The sequence below is a fragment of the Manis pentadactyla genome, chromosome 1 (assembly GCF_030020395.1).
Source record: "Manis pentadactyla isolate mManPen7 chromosome 1, mManPen7.hap1, whole genome shotgun sequence".
Lineage (NCBI taxonomy): Eukaryota > Metazoa > Chordata > Mammalia > Pholidota > Manidae > Manis > Manis pentadactyla.
In genome coordinates, this window is record NC_080019.1 from 64,889,331 (window position 1) to 64,905,120 (window position 15,790).

Sequence of the window (15,790 nt, forward strand, 5' to 3'; positions counted from 1 at the left end):
TTAATATATCTTAAAATGTATATGAGACTTCTTTCATTTATACACAATGGATCCAGATATGTATTTTTAATAAATATGTTTCTATTGAAGTAAAGTAACCACCATAAATGCATCATTCTAAAAGTAAATATGTTCTTTCTTTGCAGATATACCTTTGCGGTTTCAGTGGGAGAAAGCTAGATAAACTCAGAAGGCTTATTAACAGTGGAGGTGGAGTTCGTTTCAATCAGCTCAATGAAGATGTAACTCATGTTATTTTGGGAGATTATGATGATGAATTGAAGCAGTTTTGGGATAAATCAGCCCACAGGTTTTGTCAGTTTTTTAGTTCAAAGCCATTTCTATTTTTAATGGTTTTTCTTAAAAATGCATATCCATACAATTATGGAAACTACATGGCAAGTGGGGTGATGGTCTTTATAGTTTAAACTAATATGTAACTATGTACTATTTTTATAGGCCTCATGTAGTGGGAGCAAAATGGTTGCTAGAGTGTTTTAGTAAAGGTTATATGCTTCCTGAAGAGCCATATATCCATTGGAACTACCAGCCAGTGGAAATTCCAGTTTCAGATCAACCTGCAGTTAAAACAGCCCTTTTAAAAAAACCCAGCAGCTTCTCTCAGAAAGACATTGCTTCTAATGAAAAGCATAAGCAAGCTGATGAAGATCTGCTCTCTCAGTATGTAAATAAACTGCCAATAGGTAAGAAATAATTGATTAGTATTTATAGTATTAAATATTTTAGTAGCAGAATACATACATAGGTGAATTCTGTCAGGTTTACTAGATTTTGAGTTAAACTAAACTTTTTCTAAAAGTTTTATATTTTTCTAGGATAGGGAATTCATTCTGAGCCCTCTGACCCCCTCTTCTCTCCTCAGTTCACCAGCTCTGCTTTGATCTTTTTTACATACCAGCATCACTTGGTTTGTGTGAGTTTGTAACAGCATGAGCTTTTATTGGAACCTTGTTGGCAAATGCCTCTTACCTGGTTCCTTGGTCTTTGGTTGGTGCATATGGTGCCACCTTAGTGTGTAGTCCCCTCAGGGTGGTAAGGGAATTTGCTGGTGAAGAGTTGTGAGCATTTTAAAAAATTTATTATGAAATATATAATACATGCAAAAAATATCAAGAGTAATGTGATGAATAACCATTTATTACTGTCTAGCTATAAAAAAATAGAATATTCCACTATGCCAAAAGCCTCTTGGGAGGGAATCTCTCCCCCTTTGCTTACTAGTGTAAATGTGTATATATCTGTAAGCAGTATATGTACTCTTTCATTTTGTGTATATTTTAACTTGGATGAATGATACATGGTATGTATTCTTTTGGTATCCACCCCCCAACATGAGAGATACTCATCTAATCCATGTAACTGATTATGACTATACCACACTGCTATATGAACATGAATATATTGTGATTTATCTATTTTCCCACCCAGGGACATTTTCACTGTGCCCTTTTTTTTTTTTTTAACAAGTACTAATGGTATTGCTGAGATTGTTCTCATGTATGTCTCTTGTGCAAGCAAGCAAGAATTTTTCTTGGGTGGGCATGGTTGATTGATGGGATGTATATCTTCAGCTTTCTTACACAATGCAGATTGCTTTCTGAAGTATTTGTCCTGCTTTACCACTTTATACTAGGACAACAATGAGTAAGGGGTCGTGTTGCACCCACTTTCAACATTATTTCCCTTAAGGGTTGAGATTTTTGCCAATTTGATGGGTCTATACTAGGATCTTATTGTGGTTTTAATTTCATAACTGATTACTAATACAGTGGAGTATCTTTGAGTATTCTTTTGCTGTACCATTTTAAGGTAGTTGGATTTTTCAGTCTGTTCCTTTGTGGTTTGTGCTTTTCTATTTTATTTAAGCTTTCCTACCCTAAGGTCATAAAACTAGTCTTACATATAATTTTTAGGAGTCTTGCTTTTTCACATTTATGTCTTCAATCCATGTAGAATTTACTTTTTTATTCAATATAAAGTGGTCAAATTGTGTTTTATACATTTGGATAATTACTTGTTTTCAGTATGTTTTATTGAATAGTACACCTTTTCTCTACTAATTTGCTGCTGTTATTTATTAAGGGTCTGTTATGTGGGGATCTCTGTTTAGTCTTTCTATTCTGTTTCATTGCAATACCACTCTGATAAACTTCCCTTTGATTGCTGGTATAAAAATGAAATATTCTGATATTTATCTTGAATTTTGTATTAATTTAAACTTTCCTGTAGAATGTTGAACATTTCTAAATTGTGGTAAAATTTACATAAAATTCATCATTCTAACCATTTTTAGGTGTACAATTGAGTGATATTAATTATATTTTCATTGTTGTGCCACCATCATTGTCATCCATCCCAGAACTTTTTTATCTTCTCAAAATGAAATTCCAAACCCATTAAACAATAACTCCCCATCCCTCCTTCCAGCCAGTCCCTGGCAACCATGATTCTGTTCTGTCTCTGAATTTTGACTGATTTAGGTAGTTGATATAAATGAATCATACAGTATTTGTCTTTTTTGTATCTGGCTTGTTTCACTCAGCATAGTATCTTCAAGTTTCATCCATGTTTGTGCATATGTCAGAATTTCATTCCTTTTTATGAACAGTGTCCCATTGTATGTATATACCATATTTTGTTTAACCATCTGTCAGTGGACATAGGTTGTTTGAACCTTTTGGTTATTGTGAATAATGGTGTTGTGAACATTGGTGTACAGGTATATGTTCACTTCCCTGCTTTCAGTTCTTTTCCATATATCCCTGGAATTGATGGGTCACATGGTAATTCTGTGTTTAATATTTAAGAAGTTACCATCCTGTTTTCCACAGTGCTGTATTCCAATTTGCTTTCCCATAAGCAGGGCACAGGGACTTAGATTTCTCCACGTCCTTGTTGATATGTTTTGGGTTTTGTTGTTTTTGTTTAGCTTTGTTTAGAAAAGCCATCCTAGTGGATGTAAAGTGTTGTCCCATTGTGGTTTTGATACGCATTTCTGTGATTAGTTATGTTGGGTGTCTCTTCATGTGTTTTTTGGCCAACTGTAAATCTTCTTTGGAGAAATGTCTATTCAAGTCCTTTATTTTTTAACTGGGTTCATTTTTTTGTTCTTGAGTTGTAGGATTTGTTTATATACTCTGATTACTAATTCCTTATCAGATAATATTTGCAAATATATTGCATTTCACAGGACCTATATTGTTATATTATGTAGCATTTTTGTAATTGATTCAAAATACTTTGTGATTTTATCTTTGGTTTATGAGATATATAGGAGGTAGATTTCATAAATGTTCTACTGTGCTTCAGAAAAATGTTTTCTCTGCTTGGAGGTTTCTATACATGTATATGATTATCAAGTTTTATCTGCTCTATCTGGATTAATGAAGTAGATGTGTTAAACTTCACCGTAATGGTGGCTTTATTAGTTTCTCCATGTTCTGTCAAATTTTTTTTATATGAATTATCATTACATGGTGATCCTCATTTTCCTAATTTTGTTTTATTTATTTTTACTTAAAATCCATTTTGTCTGATATTAATATGGCTATCCCTGTCTCATATGGGTCAGTTATTTATCTAGTATAGACTTACTTTAAACTGCAAATTTGTTCAGTTTCCATTTATTATTATTTGTCATGTATTTTTATTACTTTCTATACCTTATTTTGTGCTTTCTATTTGTCCCATTTTTCCCATGCTTCTTTGTTGTTAACATTTTTGCTTTCTTTTGGGTAGATTGAGCTTGCCCCTTACTACCCCACATCCCACTCCCGAGTTCTTATCTTTACCCATATTGATTTGGAAGTAATGTATACTACTTATATTTTCAGTGATTACCCTTGGAACTTTAGTGTGCATCATACCTTAAAATCTAAAGTTCATCAGAATTTTTATCTTGTTTAGAATAATAAGAAACTTTATCTTCAATGCCACTATGAACCACACCTCTCTACACATGAACTTACTAATATACTCACCTTAAAGTGGTTTTGTCTAGTATTTTCATTCTTTTTTGATCTCAAAATTAAACGTTGGTGTTGTTTTATATGACCAATATTTATTTAGATTTACCAACACGTTTAACTTATTTCTTTGTTTCCCATTCCTTGTTAAATCTGAGATCTCTCTTGTGGAGTTATTTTCTTTTCTCCTAAAATCTCCTTTAGAAATTCCTTCAGTTTCTGTTAATGTCTTTGTTTTACCTTTGTCCTTCAAAGGCAGTTCTGCTAGGTATACAGGCCTGGACAGTTACTTTGTCTAAGCTATTGGCGGTATTATTTCCTTGTCATCTGTTTCCTTGGCTACTGGATAAGAAGTTAGATTGCCACTCTTTTGTAGGAAATCTATCTTTTTGTCTCTGGCTCTTTAACATCTTCCTTTTATTTTTCATGTCCAAGATTTTTACCATTTATTTTTCCTGCTTGGAATTCATTGTGATTTCTGAATCTGAGAAATCATTTTTTCCTTTGTGATAAAAAAATTTCATGTATTATCTCTTTGAATATTGCTTCCCCTTTATTCTTTATATTCTCTGATTGTCATTAACTCTGTGTATGGGTCACTTAACCTGTCCTTGTATTCATTTTTTTTTTTTGTTTTTCTGTGATTTATTGTGTATAATTTATTAGGTTTTCCTTAGAATCACTATTTCTCTGTTCAACTGTTGTCTAATATGTTTATTCTCATCCATTCAAAGTTTTTTTCAGTTCCTAGAATTTCTCATTCTTCTAATAATCAGTTGTTCTGTATTCATGTTTTTCGTTTTTCTTTATTTCTTGAAACACTTTGAACCTATTATGACATTGGAATGGAAGGGAGGGGTAATTTTCTTTATTGTTGTTCATGGTGCCTGATTTCCTCATGTATTTTGTAGTATTTCTTAAAAGCTTATTCTTATTAGTAGGACTCTGAGAGTTCTAAGAAGCTTGGGGTGGGAATTTTTCCTCCAGAAAAAATTCATATTTTAATGTGCCAATAGCCTAGGAGTTTCCCAGCTTAAGACATCTCTAACTTTTGTTTATTTGCTGTACATATTTTTGGACTATCAGGCTAATGTAAACTTATACCCTAAGCTTCTCATTGAAGATGTTCCCCCCTACCCTTGACCCAAAGCCAAAGTCAAATGTACTTGTCATTTCCTCTTGCAGGGTAGACTTTTTGTTGGTGATAGTTGACTGGTTTTGGTCTACATTGCTACTGAAGGCATTTCCCTTTAGGGTGTCTGGGTCTGTTACCTCAGGGTATACTGTGCCTCACTGCCCCAAAAGGATTGACTGCTGTCCCTGCATGTGATAACTATAAACTCTATGGTTCCAGATTACTGCCAAAATAGGTTCAGGGTAACCATTAGCTTTAGTAACCAGTAATGCTCTGGATTCATACTGCTGCTTCATTTTTTAGTCCTTGAGAATCTCCCTGGCTTTATTAAAAAATCATCTGTGCAAGGGATTTCTCAAGATAGCAGTGTGAGTAGGGCAGTGGAAATCTCCTCCCAAAGCCATATATATATATATATTTTTTGAAAATAAAGCAAATAAATCTATTCCTAAAAGAGAGACCAGAAGATACAGTACAACAGACTGGCTACATCCACATCTGTGAGTACTCCGCATCTCACGAAAAGGGTAAGATACAAAGCCATGACCCTGTGAGACCCGAGCACTCGCCCCACCCCAGCTCACCGGCAGGAGGAAAAGAATCAGAGTGGGGAGGGAGTGGAAGCACAGGACTGCTAAATAACCAGCCCTAGTAATCTGCACCGGGAGCACAGACACACATTGCATGGTGTACTAGAGAAGCGGGAAAGTAAAATCTGAGACTGAGACTATGAACAGGTCCCTACAGCCAGCTGCCCTGGGACAAAAGAAAAGTGAGCTCTTTATAAGTCTTAAAGCGCAAGGGTTTAATAGGTAGACAAAATCATCGTGGCACACTCAGCCCAGCAGGCTGGGAATTTTAAGGAACTTCAGGCACCCTAACATCCTGGGTGGCAACACAGCTCCGAAGAACCTCACGGTAATAAGCAGCCTGCCGTTCATTTCCCCCAGCCAAAACTGTAAGCAAACCGGCTGACCCGCCATTGCTGTGGACCAGCTGGAAGTAGCCACATCCACAGCAACCACACAAAGTCTTCTCCCAGCGTGCAACTAACCCAGAGGCTGACCTCTGTGTGTAGCTGCCCAGTACACACACAGGAAGTCAGCTCAAAGTCCGTATGGCACAAAGGGCACCATTATCACAGGAGAACACACAACGCTCGCCTACAACCTGCTTCAGTGCCCTAGGCTATCTCAACGGCCGCCCCACCCACTGCAGCTCGGGACTAACCCAGAGACTGCTCCCTGTGTGCTGTCAACCGGCACAGGCAGTGGAGAAGGGCAACATGACCAGCAAGCAGGAAGGGACTTTGTTCTCACAGCTGACACACAGCACCAGTCGCCAGCAATCACTTCTATCGCCTTGAAAAGGCAGAAGAACCTGGTGTAATCCAAAATCACTCAAACGCCCGAGAGAGGGCCTAGTGAAACCAATACAACTAATCTTCCTGAAAAAAAAATCAAAATAAAACTCATAACCATGTTGATGGAGCTGCAGAGAAATATGCAAGAGCTAATGTATGAGTTGTGGAGGGAGGTAACAAATGAAACAAACAATGGAAGGATTTAAGAGCAGACTGGATGAGGTACAAGAGACTGTTAATGGAATAGAAATCAGAGAACAGGAACACAGAGAAGCTGAGGCAGAGAGAGATAAAAGGATCTCTGTGAATGAAAGAATATTAAGAGAACTGTGTGACCAATCCAAACGGAACAATATTCCCATCATAGGGGTACCAGAAGAAGAAGAGAGAGACAAAAAGGGATAGAAAGTGTCTTTGAAGAAGTAATTGCTGAAAACTTCCCCAAGCTGGGGAAGGAAATAGTCTCTCAGACCATGGAAGTCCACAGATCTCCCAACACAAGGGACCCAAGGAACACAATACCAAGACATATAATAATTAAAATGACAAAGATCAAACATGAGGACAGGGTATGAAAAGCTGCCAGAGAGAGAAAAAAGATCACCTACAAAAGAATACCCATCAGGCTCTCATCAGACTTCTCAACAGAAACCTTATAGGCCAGAAGAGAATGGCATGAACCAAGAATACTATATCCAACAAGATTATCATTTACATTTGAAGGAGGGATTAAACAATTTCCAGATAAGCAAAAGTTGAGGGAATTTGCCTCCCACAAACTACCTCTACAGGGTATGTTAAATGGGCTACTCTAGATGGAAGTATTCCTAAGGCTAAATAGATATCACCAGAGAAAATAAAATCAAAGCAAAGAAAGCAGACCAACCAAATACTAACTAAAGGCAAAAAATAAAATCAGCTATCCACAAAAGCAGTCAAGGGAAACATAAAATGTACAGAATAAAACACCTAACATATAAAGAGTAGAGAAGGAAGAATAAGAAGGGAGAGAAATAAAGAATCATCAGACTGTGTATATAATAGCATAATAAGTGAATTAAAGTTAGACGGTTAGATAGTAAAGAAGCTACCCTTGAACCTTTGGTAACCACAAATTGAAAGACTACAATGGCAATAAGTACATATCTATTGATAATCACCCTAAATGTAAATGGACTGAATGCACCAATCAGAAGACACAGAGTAATGGATTGAATAAAAAAGCAAGACTCATCTCAAACCCAAAGACATACACAGATTCAAAGTGCAGGGATGGAAAAAGATATTTCATACAAACAATAGGGAGAAAAAAGCAGGCATTGCAGTACTAGTATCAGACAAAATAGACTTCAAAACAAAGAAAGTAATGAGATAAAGAAGGACATTACATAATGATAAAGGGGTCAGTCCAACAAAAGGATATAACCATTATAAATATCTGTGCACACAACACAGGAGCACCGACGTATGTGAAACAAATACTAACACAAAGAAAGGGGGAAATAGAATGCAATGCATTCATTTTAGGAGACTTCAACACACCACTCACTCCAAGGGACAGATCAATGAGACAGAAAATAAGTAAAGACACAGAGGCACTGAAAAACACACCAGAACAGATGGACCTAACAGACATCTACAGAACTCTACACACAAAAGCAGCAGGATACACATTTTCTCAAGTGCACATAGAAGATTTTCCAGAATAGACACATAGTAGGCCACAAAAAGAACCTCAGTAAATTTAAAAAGGTCGAAATTCTACCAAGCCACTTCTAAGATCACAAAGGTATAAAACTAGAAATAAATTGTACAAAGAAACCAAAAAGGCTCACAAACACATGGAGACTTAACATGCTCCTAAATAATCAATGGATCAATGACCAAATTAAAAAAGAGATCAAGCAAGATATGGAGATAAATGACAAAACAGCACAATGCCCCAACTTCTGTGGGATACAGTGAAGGCAGTTCTAAGAGGAAAGTATATAGCAGTCCAAGCCTATTTAAAGAAGGAGGAACAATTCCAAATGAATAGTCTAGAGTTGCAATTATTGAAACTGTAAAAAAGAACAAATGGGGCCAAACTCAGCAAAAGGAGGGACATAATTAAAATCAGAGAAGGAATAAATAAAATTAATAAAAATAAAACAATAGAAAAGAACAATGAAACCAAGGGCTGTTTCTTTGAGGAAATAAAATAGATAAACCCCTAGCCAGACTTACTAAGAGAAAAAGAGAACCTGCACACATAAACAGAATCAGAAATGAGAAAGGAAAAATCACAATTGACACCACAGAAATATAAAGAATTATTAGAGAATACTGTGTAAATCTATATGCTAAGAAACTATGTAATCTACAAGAAATGGACAACTTTCTAGAAAAATACAACGTTCCAAGACTGACCAAGGATGAAAAAGAAAATCTAAACAGACCAATTACCAGCAACAAAATTGAATCAGTAATCAAAACACTACCCAAGAACCAAATTCCCAGACCAGATAGATACACTGCTGAATTTTACCAGACATTTAGAGAAGACATAATACCCATTCTCCTTAAAGTTTTCTAAAAAATAGAAGAGGAGGGAATACTTCCAAACTCATTCTATGAAGCCAGCATCACTCTAATACCAAAACCAGGCAAAGACCCCACAAAGAAAGAAAATTATAGATGAATATCCCTGATGAACATAGATGCAAAAATACTCAACAGAATATTAGCAAACCGAATTCAAGAATACATCAAGAGGATCATACACCATGAACAAGTGGGATTCAACTCAGAAATGCAAGGATGGTACAACATTAGAAAATCCATCAACATCATCCACCACATCAACAAAAAGGACAGAAACCACATGATCATCTCCGTAGATGCTGTAAAAACATTTGACAAAGTCAACATCCATTCATGATGAAAACTCTCAACAAAATGGGTATGTAGGGCAAGTACCTCGACATACTAAAGGCCATATATGACAAACCCACAGCCAACACTATACTTAACAGCAGGAAGCTGTAAGCTTTACCTTTAAGATCAGGAACAAGACAAGGATGCCCACTCTCCCCACTTTTATTCAACATAGTACTAGAGGTTGTAGCCATGGCAGTCAGACAACAGAAAGAAAGAAAGGCCATCCAGATTGGTAAGTAGGAACTCAAACTGTCACTATTTGCAGATGACATGATATTGTACATTAAAAAACCTAAAGAATCCACTCCAAAACTTCTAGAACTAATATCTAAATACAGCAGAGTTGCAGAATACAAAATTAATACACAGAAGTCTATTGTATTCCAATACACTAACAGTGAACTAGCAGAAAGAAAAATCAGGAAAACAGTTCCATTTACAATTGCATCAAAAAGAGTAAAATACCTAGGAACAAACCTAACTAAGGAAGTGAAAGCCCTATACCCTGAAATCTCCAAGACACTCTTAAGAGAAATTAAAGAGGACACTAACAAATACAGATTCATCCCATGCTCTTGGATAGGAAGAATTAATATTGTCAAAATGGCCATCCTGCCTAAGGCAGTATACAGATTCAATGCAGTCCCTATCAAAATATCAATAGCATTCTTCAATGAACTGGAACAAATAGTTCTGAACTTCATATGGAACCACAAAAGACCCCGAATAGCCAATGCAATCCTGAGAAGGAAGAATAAAGCTCAGGGGATCTTGCTTCCCAACTTCAAGCTCTACTACAAAGCTGCAGAAATCAACACAATTTGGTACTGGCACAAGAACAGACCCATAGACCAGTGGAACAGAACAGAGACTCCAGATATTAACCCAAACATGTATGGTCAATGAATATGCGATGAAGGAGCCATGGATATACAATGGGGAAATGACAGTGTCTTCAATAACTGGTGTTAGTAAAACTGGACAGCTACATGTAAGAGAGTGAAACTGGATGATTGTGTAACCCCATACACAAAAGTAAACTCAAAGTGGATCACACACCTGAATGTAAGTCATTAAACCATAAAACTCTTAGGAAAAAACAAAGGCAAAAATCTCTTGGATATAAACATGAGCAAGTTCTTCACGAACTTATCTCCCAAGACAAGGGAAACAAAGGAAAAATGAACAAGTGGGACTATATCAAGCTGAAAAGCTTCTGTACAGCAAAGGACACCATCAGTAGGACAAAAAGGCATCCTGCGTATAGGAGAATATGTTCATAAATAACATCTGATAAAGGGTTGACATCCAAATATATAAAGAGCTCATGCATGTCAACAAACAAAAATCAAATAATCCAGTAAAAAATGGGCACAGGATCTGAACATACAGTTCCCCAAAGAAGAAATTCAGATGGCGTACAGGCACATGAAAGATGCTCCACATTGCTAATCATCAGAGAAATGCAAATTAAAACCACAATGAGAGATCACCTAACCCCATTTAGGATGGCCAACATCCAAAATAGAATCAACAAATTTTGGCGAGGATGTGGAGAAAGGGGAACCCTCCTGCACTGTGGGAATGTAAGCTAGTTCAACCATTATGGAAAGCAGTATGGAGGTTCCTCAAAAAACTCAAAATAGAAAAGCATTTGACCCAGGAATTCCACTCCTAGGAATTTACCCTAAGAATGCAGGAGCACAGTTTGAAAAAGAAATATGTACCCCTATGTTTATTGCAGCACTATTTACAATAACCAAGAAATGGAAGCAACCTAAGTGTCCATCAGCAGATGAATGGATAAAGAAGATGTGGTACATATACACAATGGAATATTATTCAGCCATAAGAAGAAAACAAATCCTAGCATTTGCAACAACATGGATGGAACTAGAGGGTATTATGCTCAGTGAAATAAGCCAGATGGAGATAGACATGTATCAAATGATTTCACTCATCTGTGGAGAAGGAGAACCAAGAAGAAACCGAAGGAGCAAAACAGAAACAGACTCACAGAACCCAAGAATGGACTAACAGTTACCAAAGGGAAAGGGACTGGGGAGGATGGGTGTGAAGGGAGGGATCAGTGGGAAAAAAGGGCATTACAATTAGCACACATAATGTAGTGGGGGGCACGGGGAAGGCAGTACAATACAGAGAAGACAAGTAGTTAATTCTATAGCATCCTACTACTACGATGGATAGTGATTATAATGGGGTTTGTGGTGTAGACTTGATCATGGGGGAGAGTCTAGTAAGCATAATGTTGCTCATGTAATTGTATGTTAATGATACCAAAAAAAAAAAGTTAAATAAGTCCTGGGGATGTAATGGACATCATGGTCACTAGAGTTACCAATACTTGTGGTATATTTGAAAGCGGCTAAGAGAGTAGGTCTTAAAAGTTCTCTTTACGTGAATAAAATTTGTAACTGTGTGGTGATAGATGTTAAGTAGACTTAGTGTGGTGATCATTTCACTATATATACAAATTTAAGATGATTATTTCTACACCTGTGACTAATATAATGTTATATGTCAATTACATCTGAATAAAACTGGCAAAAAAAAGTCATCTGCATTTATGAGGATGGCTTTAATATTCAATCCTCTAACGTTTAAGTGTTTTGTATATAGTGTTGAGGATTTCAGGTGTCTAGGAGGATGTTTCTAGAAGGGTGTTTCCATTATTCCTTTTTTTAAATCTACTTTCTGTTCATGATGTACAACAGAATTGATTTTTCAGACCATTTGCTTATGCTTTAGTAGTGCATTATATCATTCTAATTTTCTAGGATGTTCTGGTATAAATTTTATTCATCAAGGGTGTTTGGTAGAGATGGGTGATTAGTTCTTCCAACCTTCCTTTCTAGTCAGCTAATGGTCTACTGACTTTGAAAGGATCTAGTGACAGTGAACCTCAATGAATCCCCAAGTATCTGTAAAAGAATATAATAAAAGTTTTACAGTTCCTTCTTGAAGCAATTCTATTTGAGAGAGTGTTCCAGTAATAGGTGTATCAAGCACTATCTGTTGAGCTTCTGAATGAGATCTGTTTGAAAAGGGTCTACTACTAAAATAAACGAACTGCTGCAGAACCTGTTTATTCTGAGTCTCTTAAATAGCTTAAGAATTTTACTTGTAATTTATAGGAACTTAGCATTTCTCATTTGTTTTTATAGCAGGAGTATAGAATTCCACTGCGTTTTTTCTTTCTTCACATCTTAACAGCAATGTTGGTATCAAATAGGAAAGCTATCAAAGTTTTTTTTTCTTCTAGGTGTGGTTGTAAAATATTCAGTTGCAAAAAAATTCATTTTTACATTTTATATTAAGAATATCTATTGAAAAAGCTACTCTCCAGAGTTTTATAGTGTCACGTCACCCTTATTGCCATCTAAGCTTACATATCCTCATATGTCTCATAAGTGATAGATATACTATTATCCCTTATTCCTTATAGTATGAAATTGTGGGTCAAAGAGTCTCCTGACCACTGGTTAGAAATGCCCTAAACAAAACTATGCTTATTTCTTTAGAGTTTCAATAAAAGCAGTTTAGATACTTGCACGAAGTTATAAAGTAATACAGATATAATATACACATACACATACATTCAGATGGCAGTAGTTTAAAATGAAAATGGTTAAATCTGTTGGAGATGAGGATGGAAATAAGATGGCATAGTTACACAGTGTTAGGAATCAGAAAGACTTTGGTCTATGCCTCATTTCTGCCACTTAATAACTGTATGACCTTAGGCAGGTTACACTATGTCTTTAAACATAAGCCTCCTCTTGAAGAAAGAGTACAGAGTTAGAATATTATCAACCTCATAGTGTCATGAGGATTAATTAGGTGCATGTAAGTCACTTAGGTAGAGCACCTCTGTGTGAGTAACTGAAGAATCCTTGAATAGCTTCTAGGATTGTTGGAATCCTATAAAACAGGGCTTGGCAAACTTTGTATGTAAACAACCAGACAGTAAATATTTTAGGCTTTGCCATCCTGTCACATATTCTGTTTTTATTTTTTTTCCCTTCTGTTTCTTACAGCTATTAAAAAATGTAAAAACCACTCTGAACTCACAGGCTCAGTTTGGCCCCTAGGCTCTAGTTTGCCAGTTTCTTCCATAAAGTATTACCTTCCAATAATACAGCATAAAACAATAATGTTTTGATTATTATACTAAGTTCTACCTCTTAAACTTTTAGCCTTATTTTAACAACGTTTATTGCACATTAGATTGTGTGATTTCGTTACCAACTTTATATTTTTATATAGCTGGGGTTTTTTTTCTACTACCCATCTCTCAACCAACTGCTGGAATCCAGCTCCAGCGAGTCCAGGGGTTCCTGAAGGATGAATGGCATCAGCGAGTGAGGACACAGACGTTAGCAAAGATGCTAAGCTGGCCTGTTCATTGATAGAAACCTCAAGCATTATATAGGGGATTGGTTATATAAAGTCATCATAAAATCATCATAAAGCATGCATCATTAGGTGCTTTATGGCATAATCTTCTTGGAAAGTTTCTCTGCTTTCCCAACCATGAAAGGTCATCATGGTCTTTTCCTCAAAGTTTTTCTGCTATAACTTTTAGATTCTAATCTCAGGTTAAATTTCTTCAAGGCAGCCCAGTGTCTTCTAAATGTGTCTTAAAACTTGCTTAACTTAGGAAAGGTCATCTTAAAATTGGTCTCTTACCTAGACTCGCTGTGGGGTCATGTTTTTTCCATAATTCCCTGAAACTATTTACAGTAGAATGAGCAGCACTCATTCTGTTGATCTGGGCTATAACAATGCTTACCGCAATCTTTATAGTAATGGTTCATAAGGAAACTCCTACCTAGACTTTAGGCCTCTTCAAACAAGGCTTCCATCTGCTCTTCTGACCCATACCCCGTGATGGTCATCTTTTATTTCTCCTGGGGGCCGAGTTGGCCTGGGAGCTGTACCCGAAATTCATCTAAACTTTCTTTTATTTCCTAACCCAGGAATAATAACCCACCAGCCTCGGGGGGAATGTGTAGGGTTTTATTTTCTCTTTAAATGAGGGAACTATCTTAACACAAGCTGGGTTTTTATGATTGCTCTATGGTTCTTAATAGTCCTTTTCCTGGGGGCATTTTCTGATTCATGAGGGCTGCTCGGATTGGGGGAATGGTCGAATTAAGCAATAGAAGAGAGATCAGTAGCTTCCCCCTTGGAGGCCCACTGTGCGGTATCCATCCATCGGCCTCCTGGGCTATGCCATCAAGCAGTCCGAGTAGGTTGGCTCCCAGCAACCAGCCTTATCCTAAAGTGAAATAGTTGAATCCATTTGCTTAGGTCTTTGTCAGTTGTTCTCAGAAAATCTTTGTAGAAGCTAAATAGCTTCAATTTCAATATGAAATGCACTAGGAATTTTTGAAAGAGAAGCCAGTCATAATTCTCTTATTAATGCATTTATATGTTCATTTCCATGTGAAGGGCTTGATCACTTACACCTGTTACTCTGTTATTTCCTTAATGATATTTTCTCAATTCTGTGGATTTACCTAAACTAGTTTGGAACTAAGGCCCATGGAGTTATTGGAGCTTCATAATTTTCAACTAATTAGTTTTCTAATACACTAGAAGTACTTAGAACAGTAACATGATTGCTATTATCCTTCCTAATGGAATGTGGAAATATTGATAGCACTCTTGGGGACCAAGAAGATTCATATCCTTTACTGTGTACTAATAAAAAATTAGTTTTTTCTAAGTGGTCACAACTCTCAAACTCCATGTTACCTTAATATCCTTGCTAGGAAAAAATTTTAAGATAAATTATCCATTACTAAACAGTTCTTTTTCTCTTCCAGTTGAAGCTGCAGAGTCTGAAGTTGGGCCATTTAATGATTCTACTCATATTTCTCTGCAAGAAGAAAACCAGTCTTCTGTTAGTCACTGCTTTCCTGACACTTCTACAGTTACTGAAGAAGGTTTATTTAGCCAAAAGAGTTTCCTTGTTTTGGGTTTTAGTAATGAAAATGAGCCTACTATTGCAAATATCATAAGAGAAAACGCTGGAAAAATCATGTCCCGTCAGAGCAGAACTGTTGCTGATTATGCTGTGGTTCCTCTGCTGGGATGTGAAGTAAAAGGAACTGTAGGAGAAGTTGTTACGAATACATGGCTGGTAAGAAAACACTGTAATAATTGAAATACAGTATTGAAGGATACCTAAGTGCTTAGAGTATTAATGTTTATTTCTTAGGCAGTTCCATTTAAGTAAATTAGTGTTTGGGTTTGAGCACTGTCTGGGTTTTGCAATGGAAATTATAAAATATGAAAATATGTAAGCTTGGTCCTAATCCTGGTAAAGTAGAGATCATTGTTTCCCAGGGACCACAGCAG

At 36.4% G+C, this 15,790-nt stretch overlaps 1 protein-coding gene across 4 annotated transcripts in view; it reads left to right on the forward strand.

Annotated features, from left to right (window-relative positions):
* Positions 1-15,790, forward strand: part of TOPBP1 (DNA topoisomerase II binding protein 1) — a 60,939-nt gene that overhangs the window by 11,302 nt on the left and 33,847 nt on the right. For all 4 annotated transcript variants that reach the window (XM_036892086.2, XM_057497880.1, XM_036892089.2 and 1 more), the window contains 3 exons: positions 147-310; positions 460-704; positions 15,256-15,572. In XM_036892086.2, the coding sequence (XP_036747981.2) occupies positions 147-310; positions 460-704; positions 15,256-15,572 (726 nt within the window). The remainder of the gene's footprint in view (positions 1-146; positions 311-459; positions 705-15,255; positions 15,573-15,790) is intronic.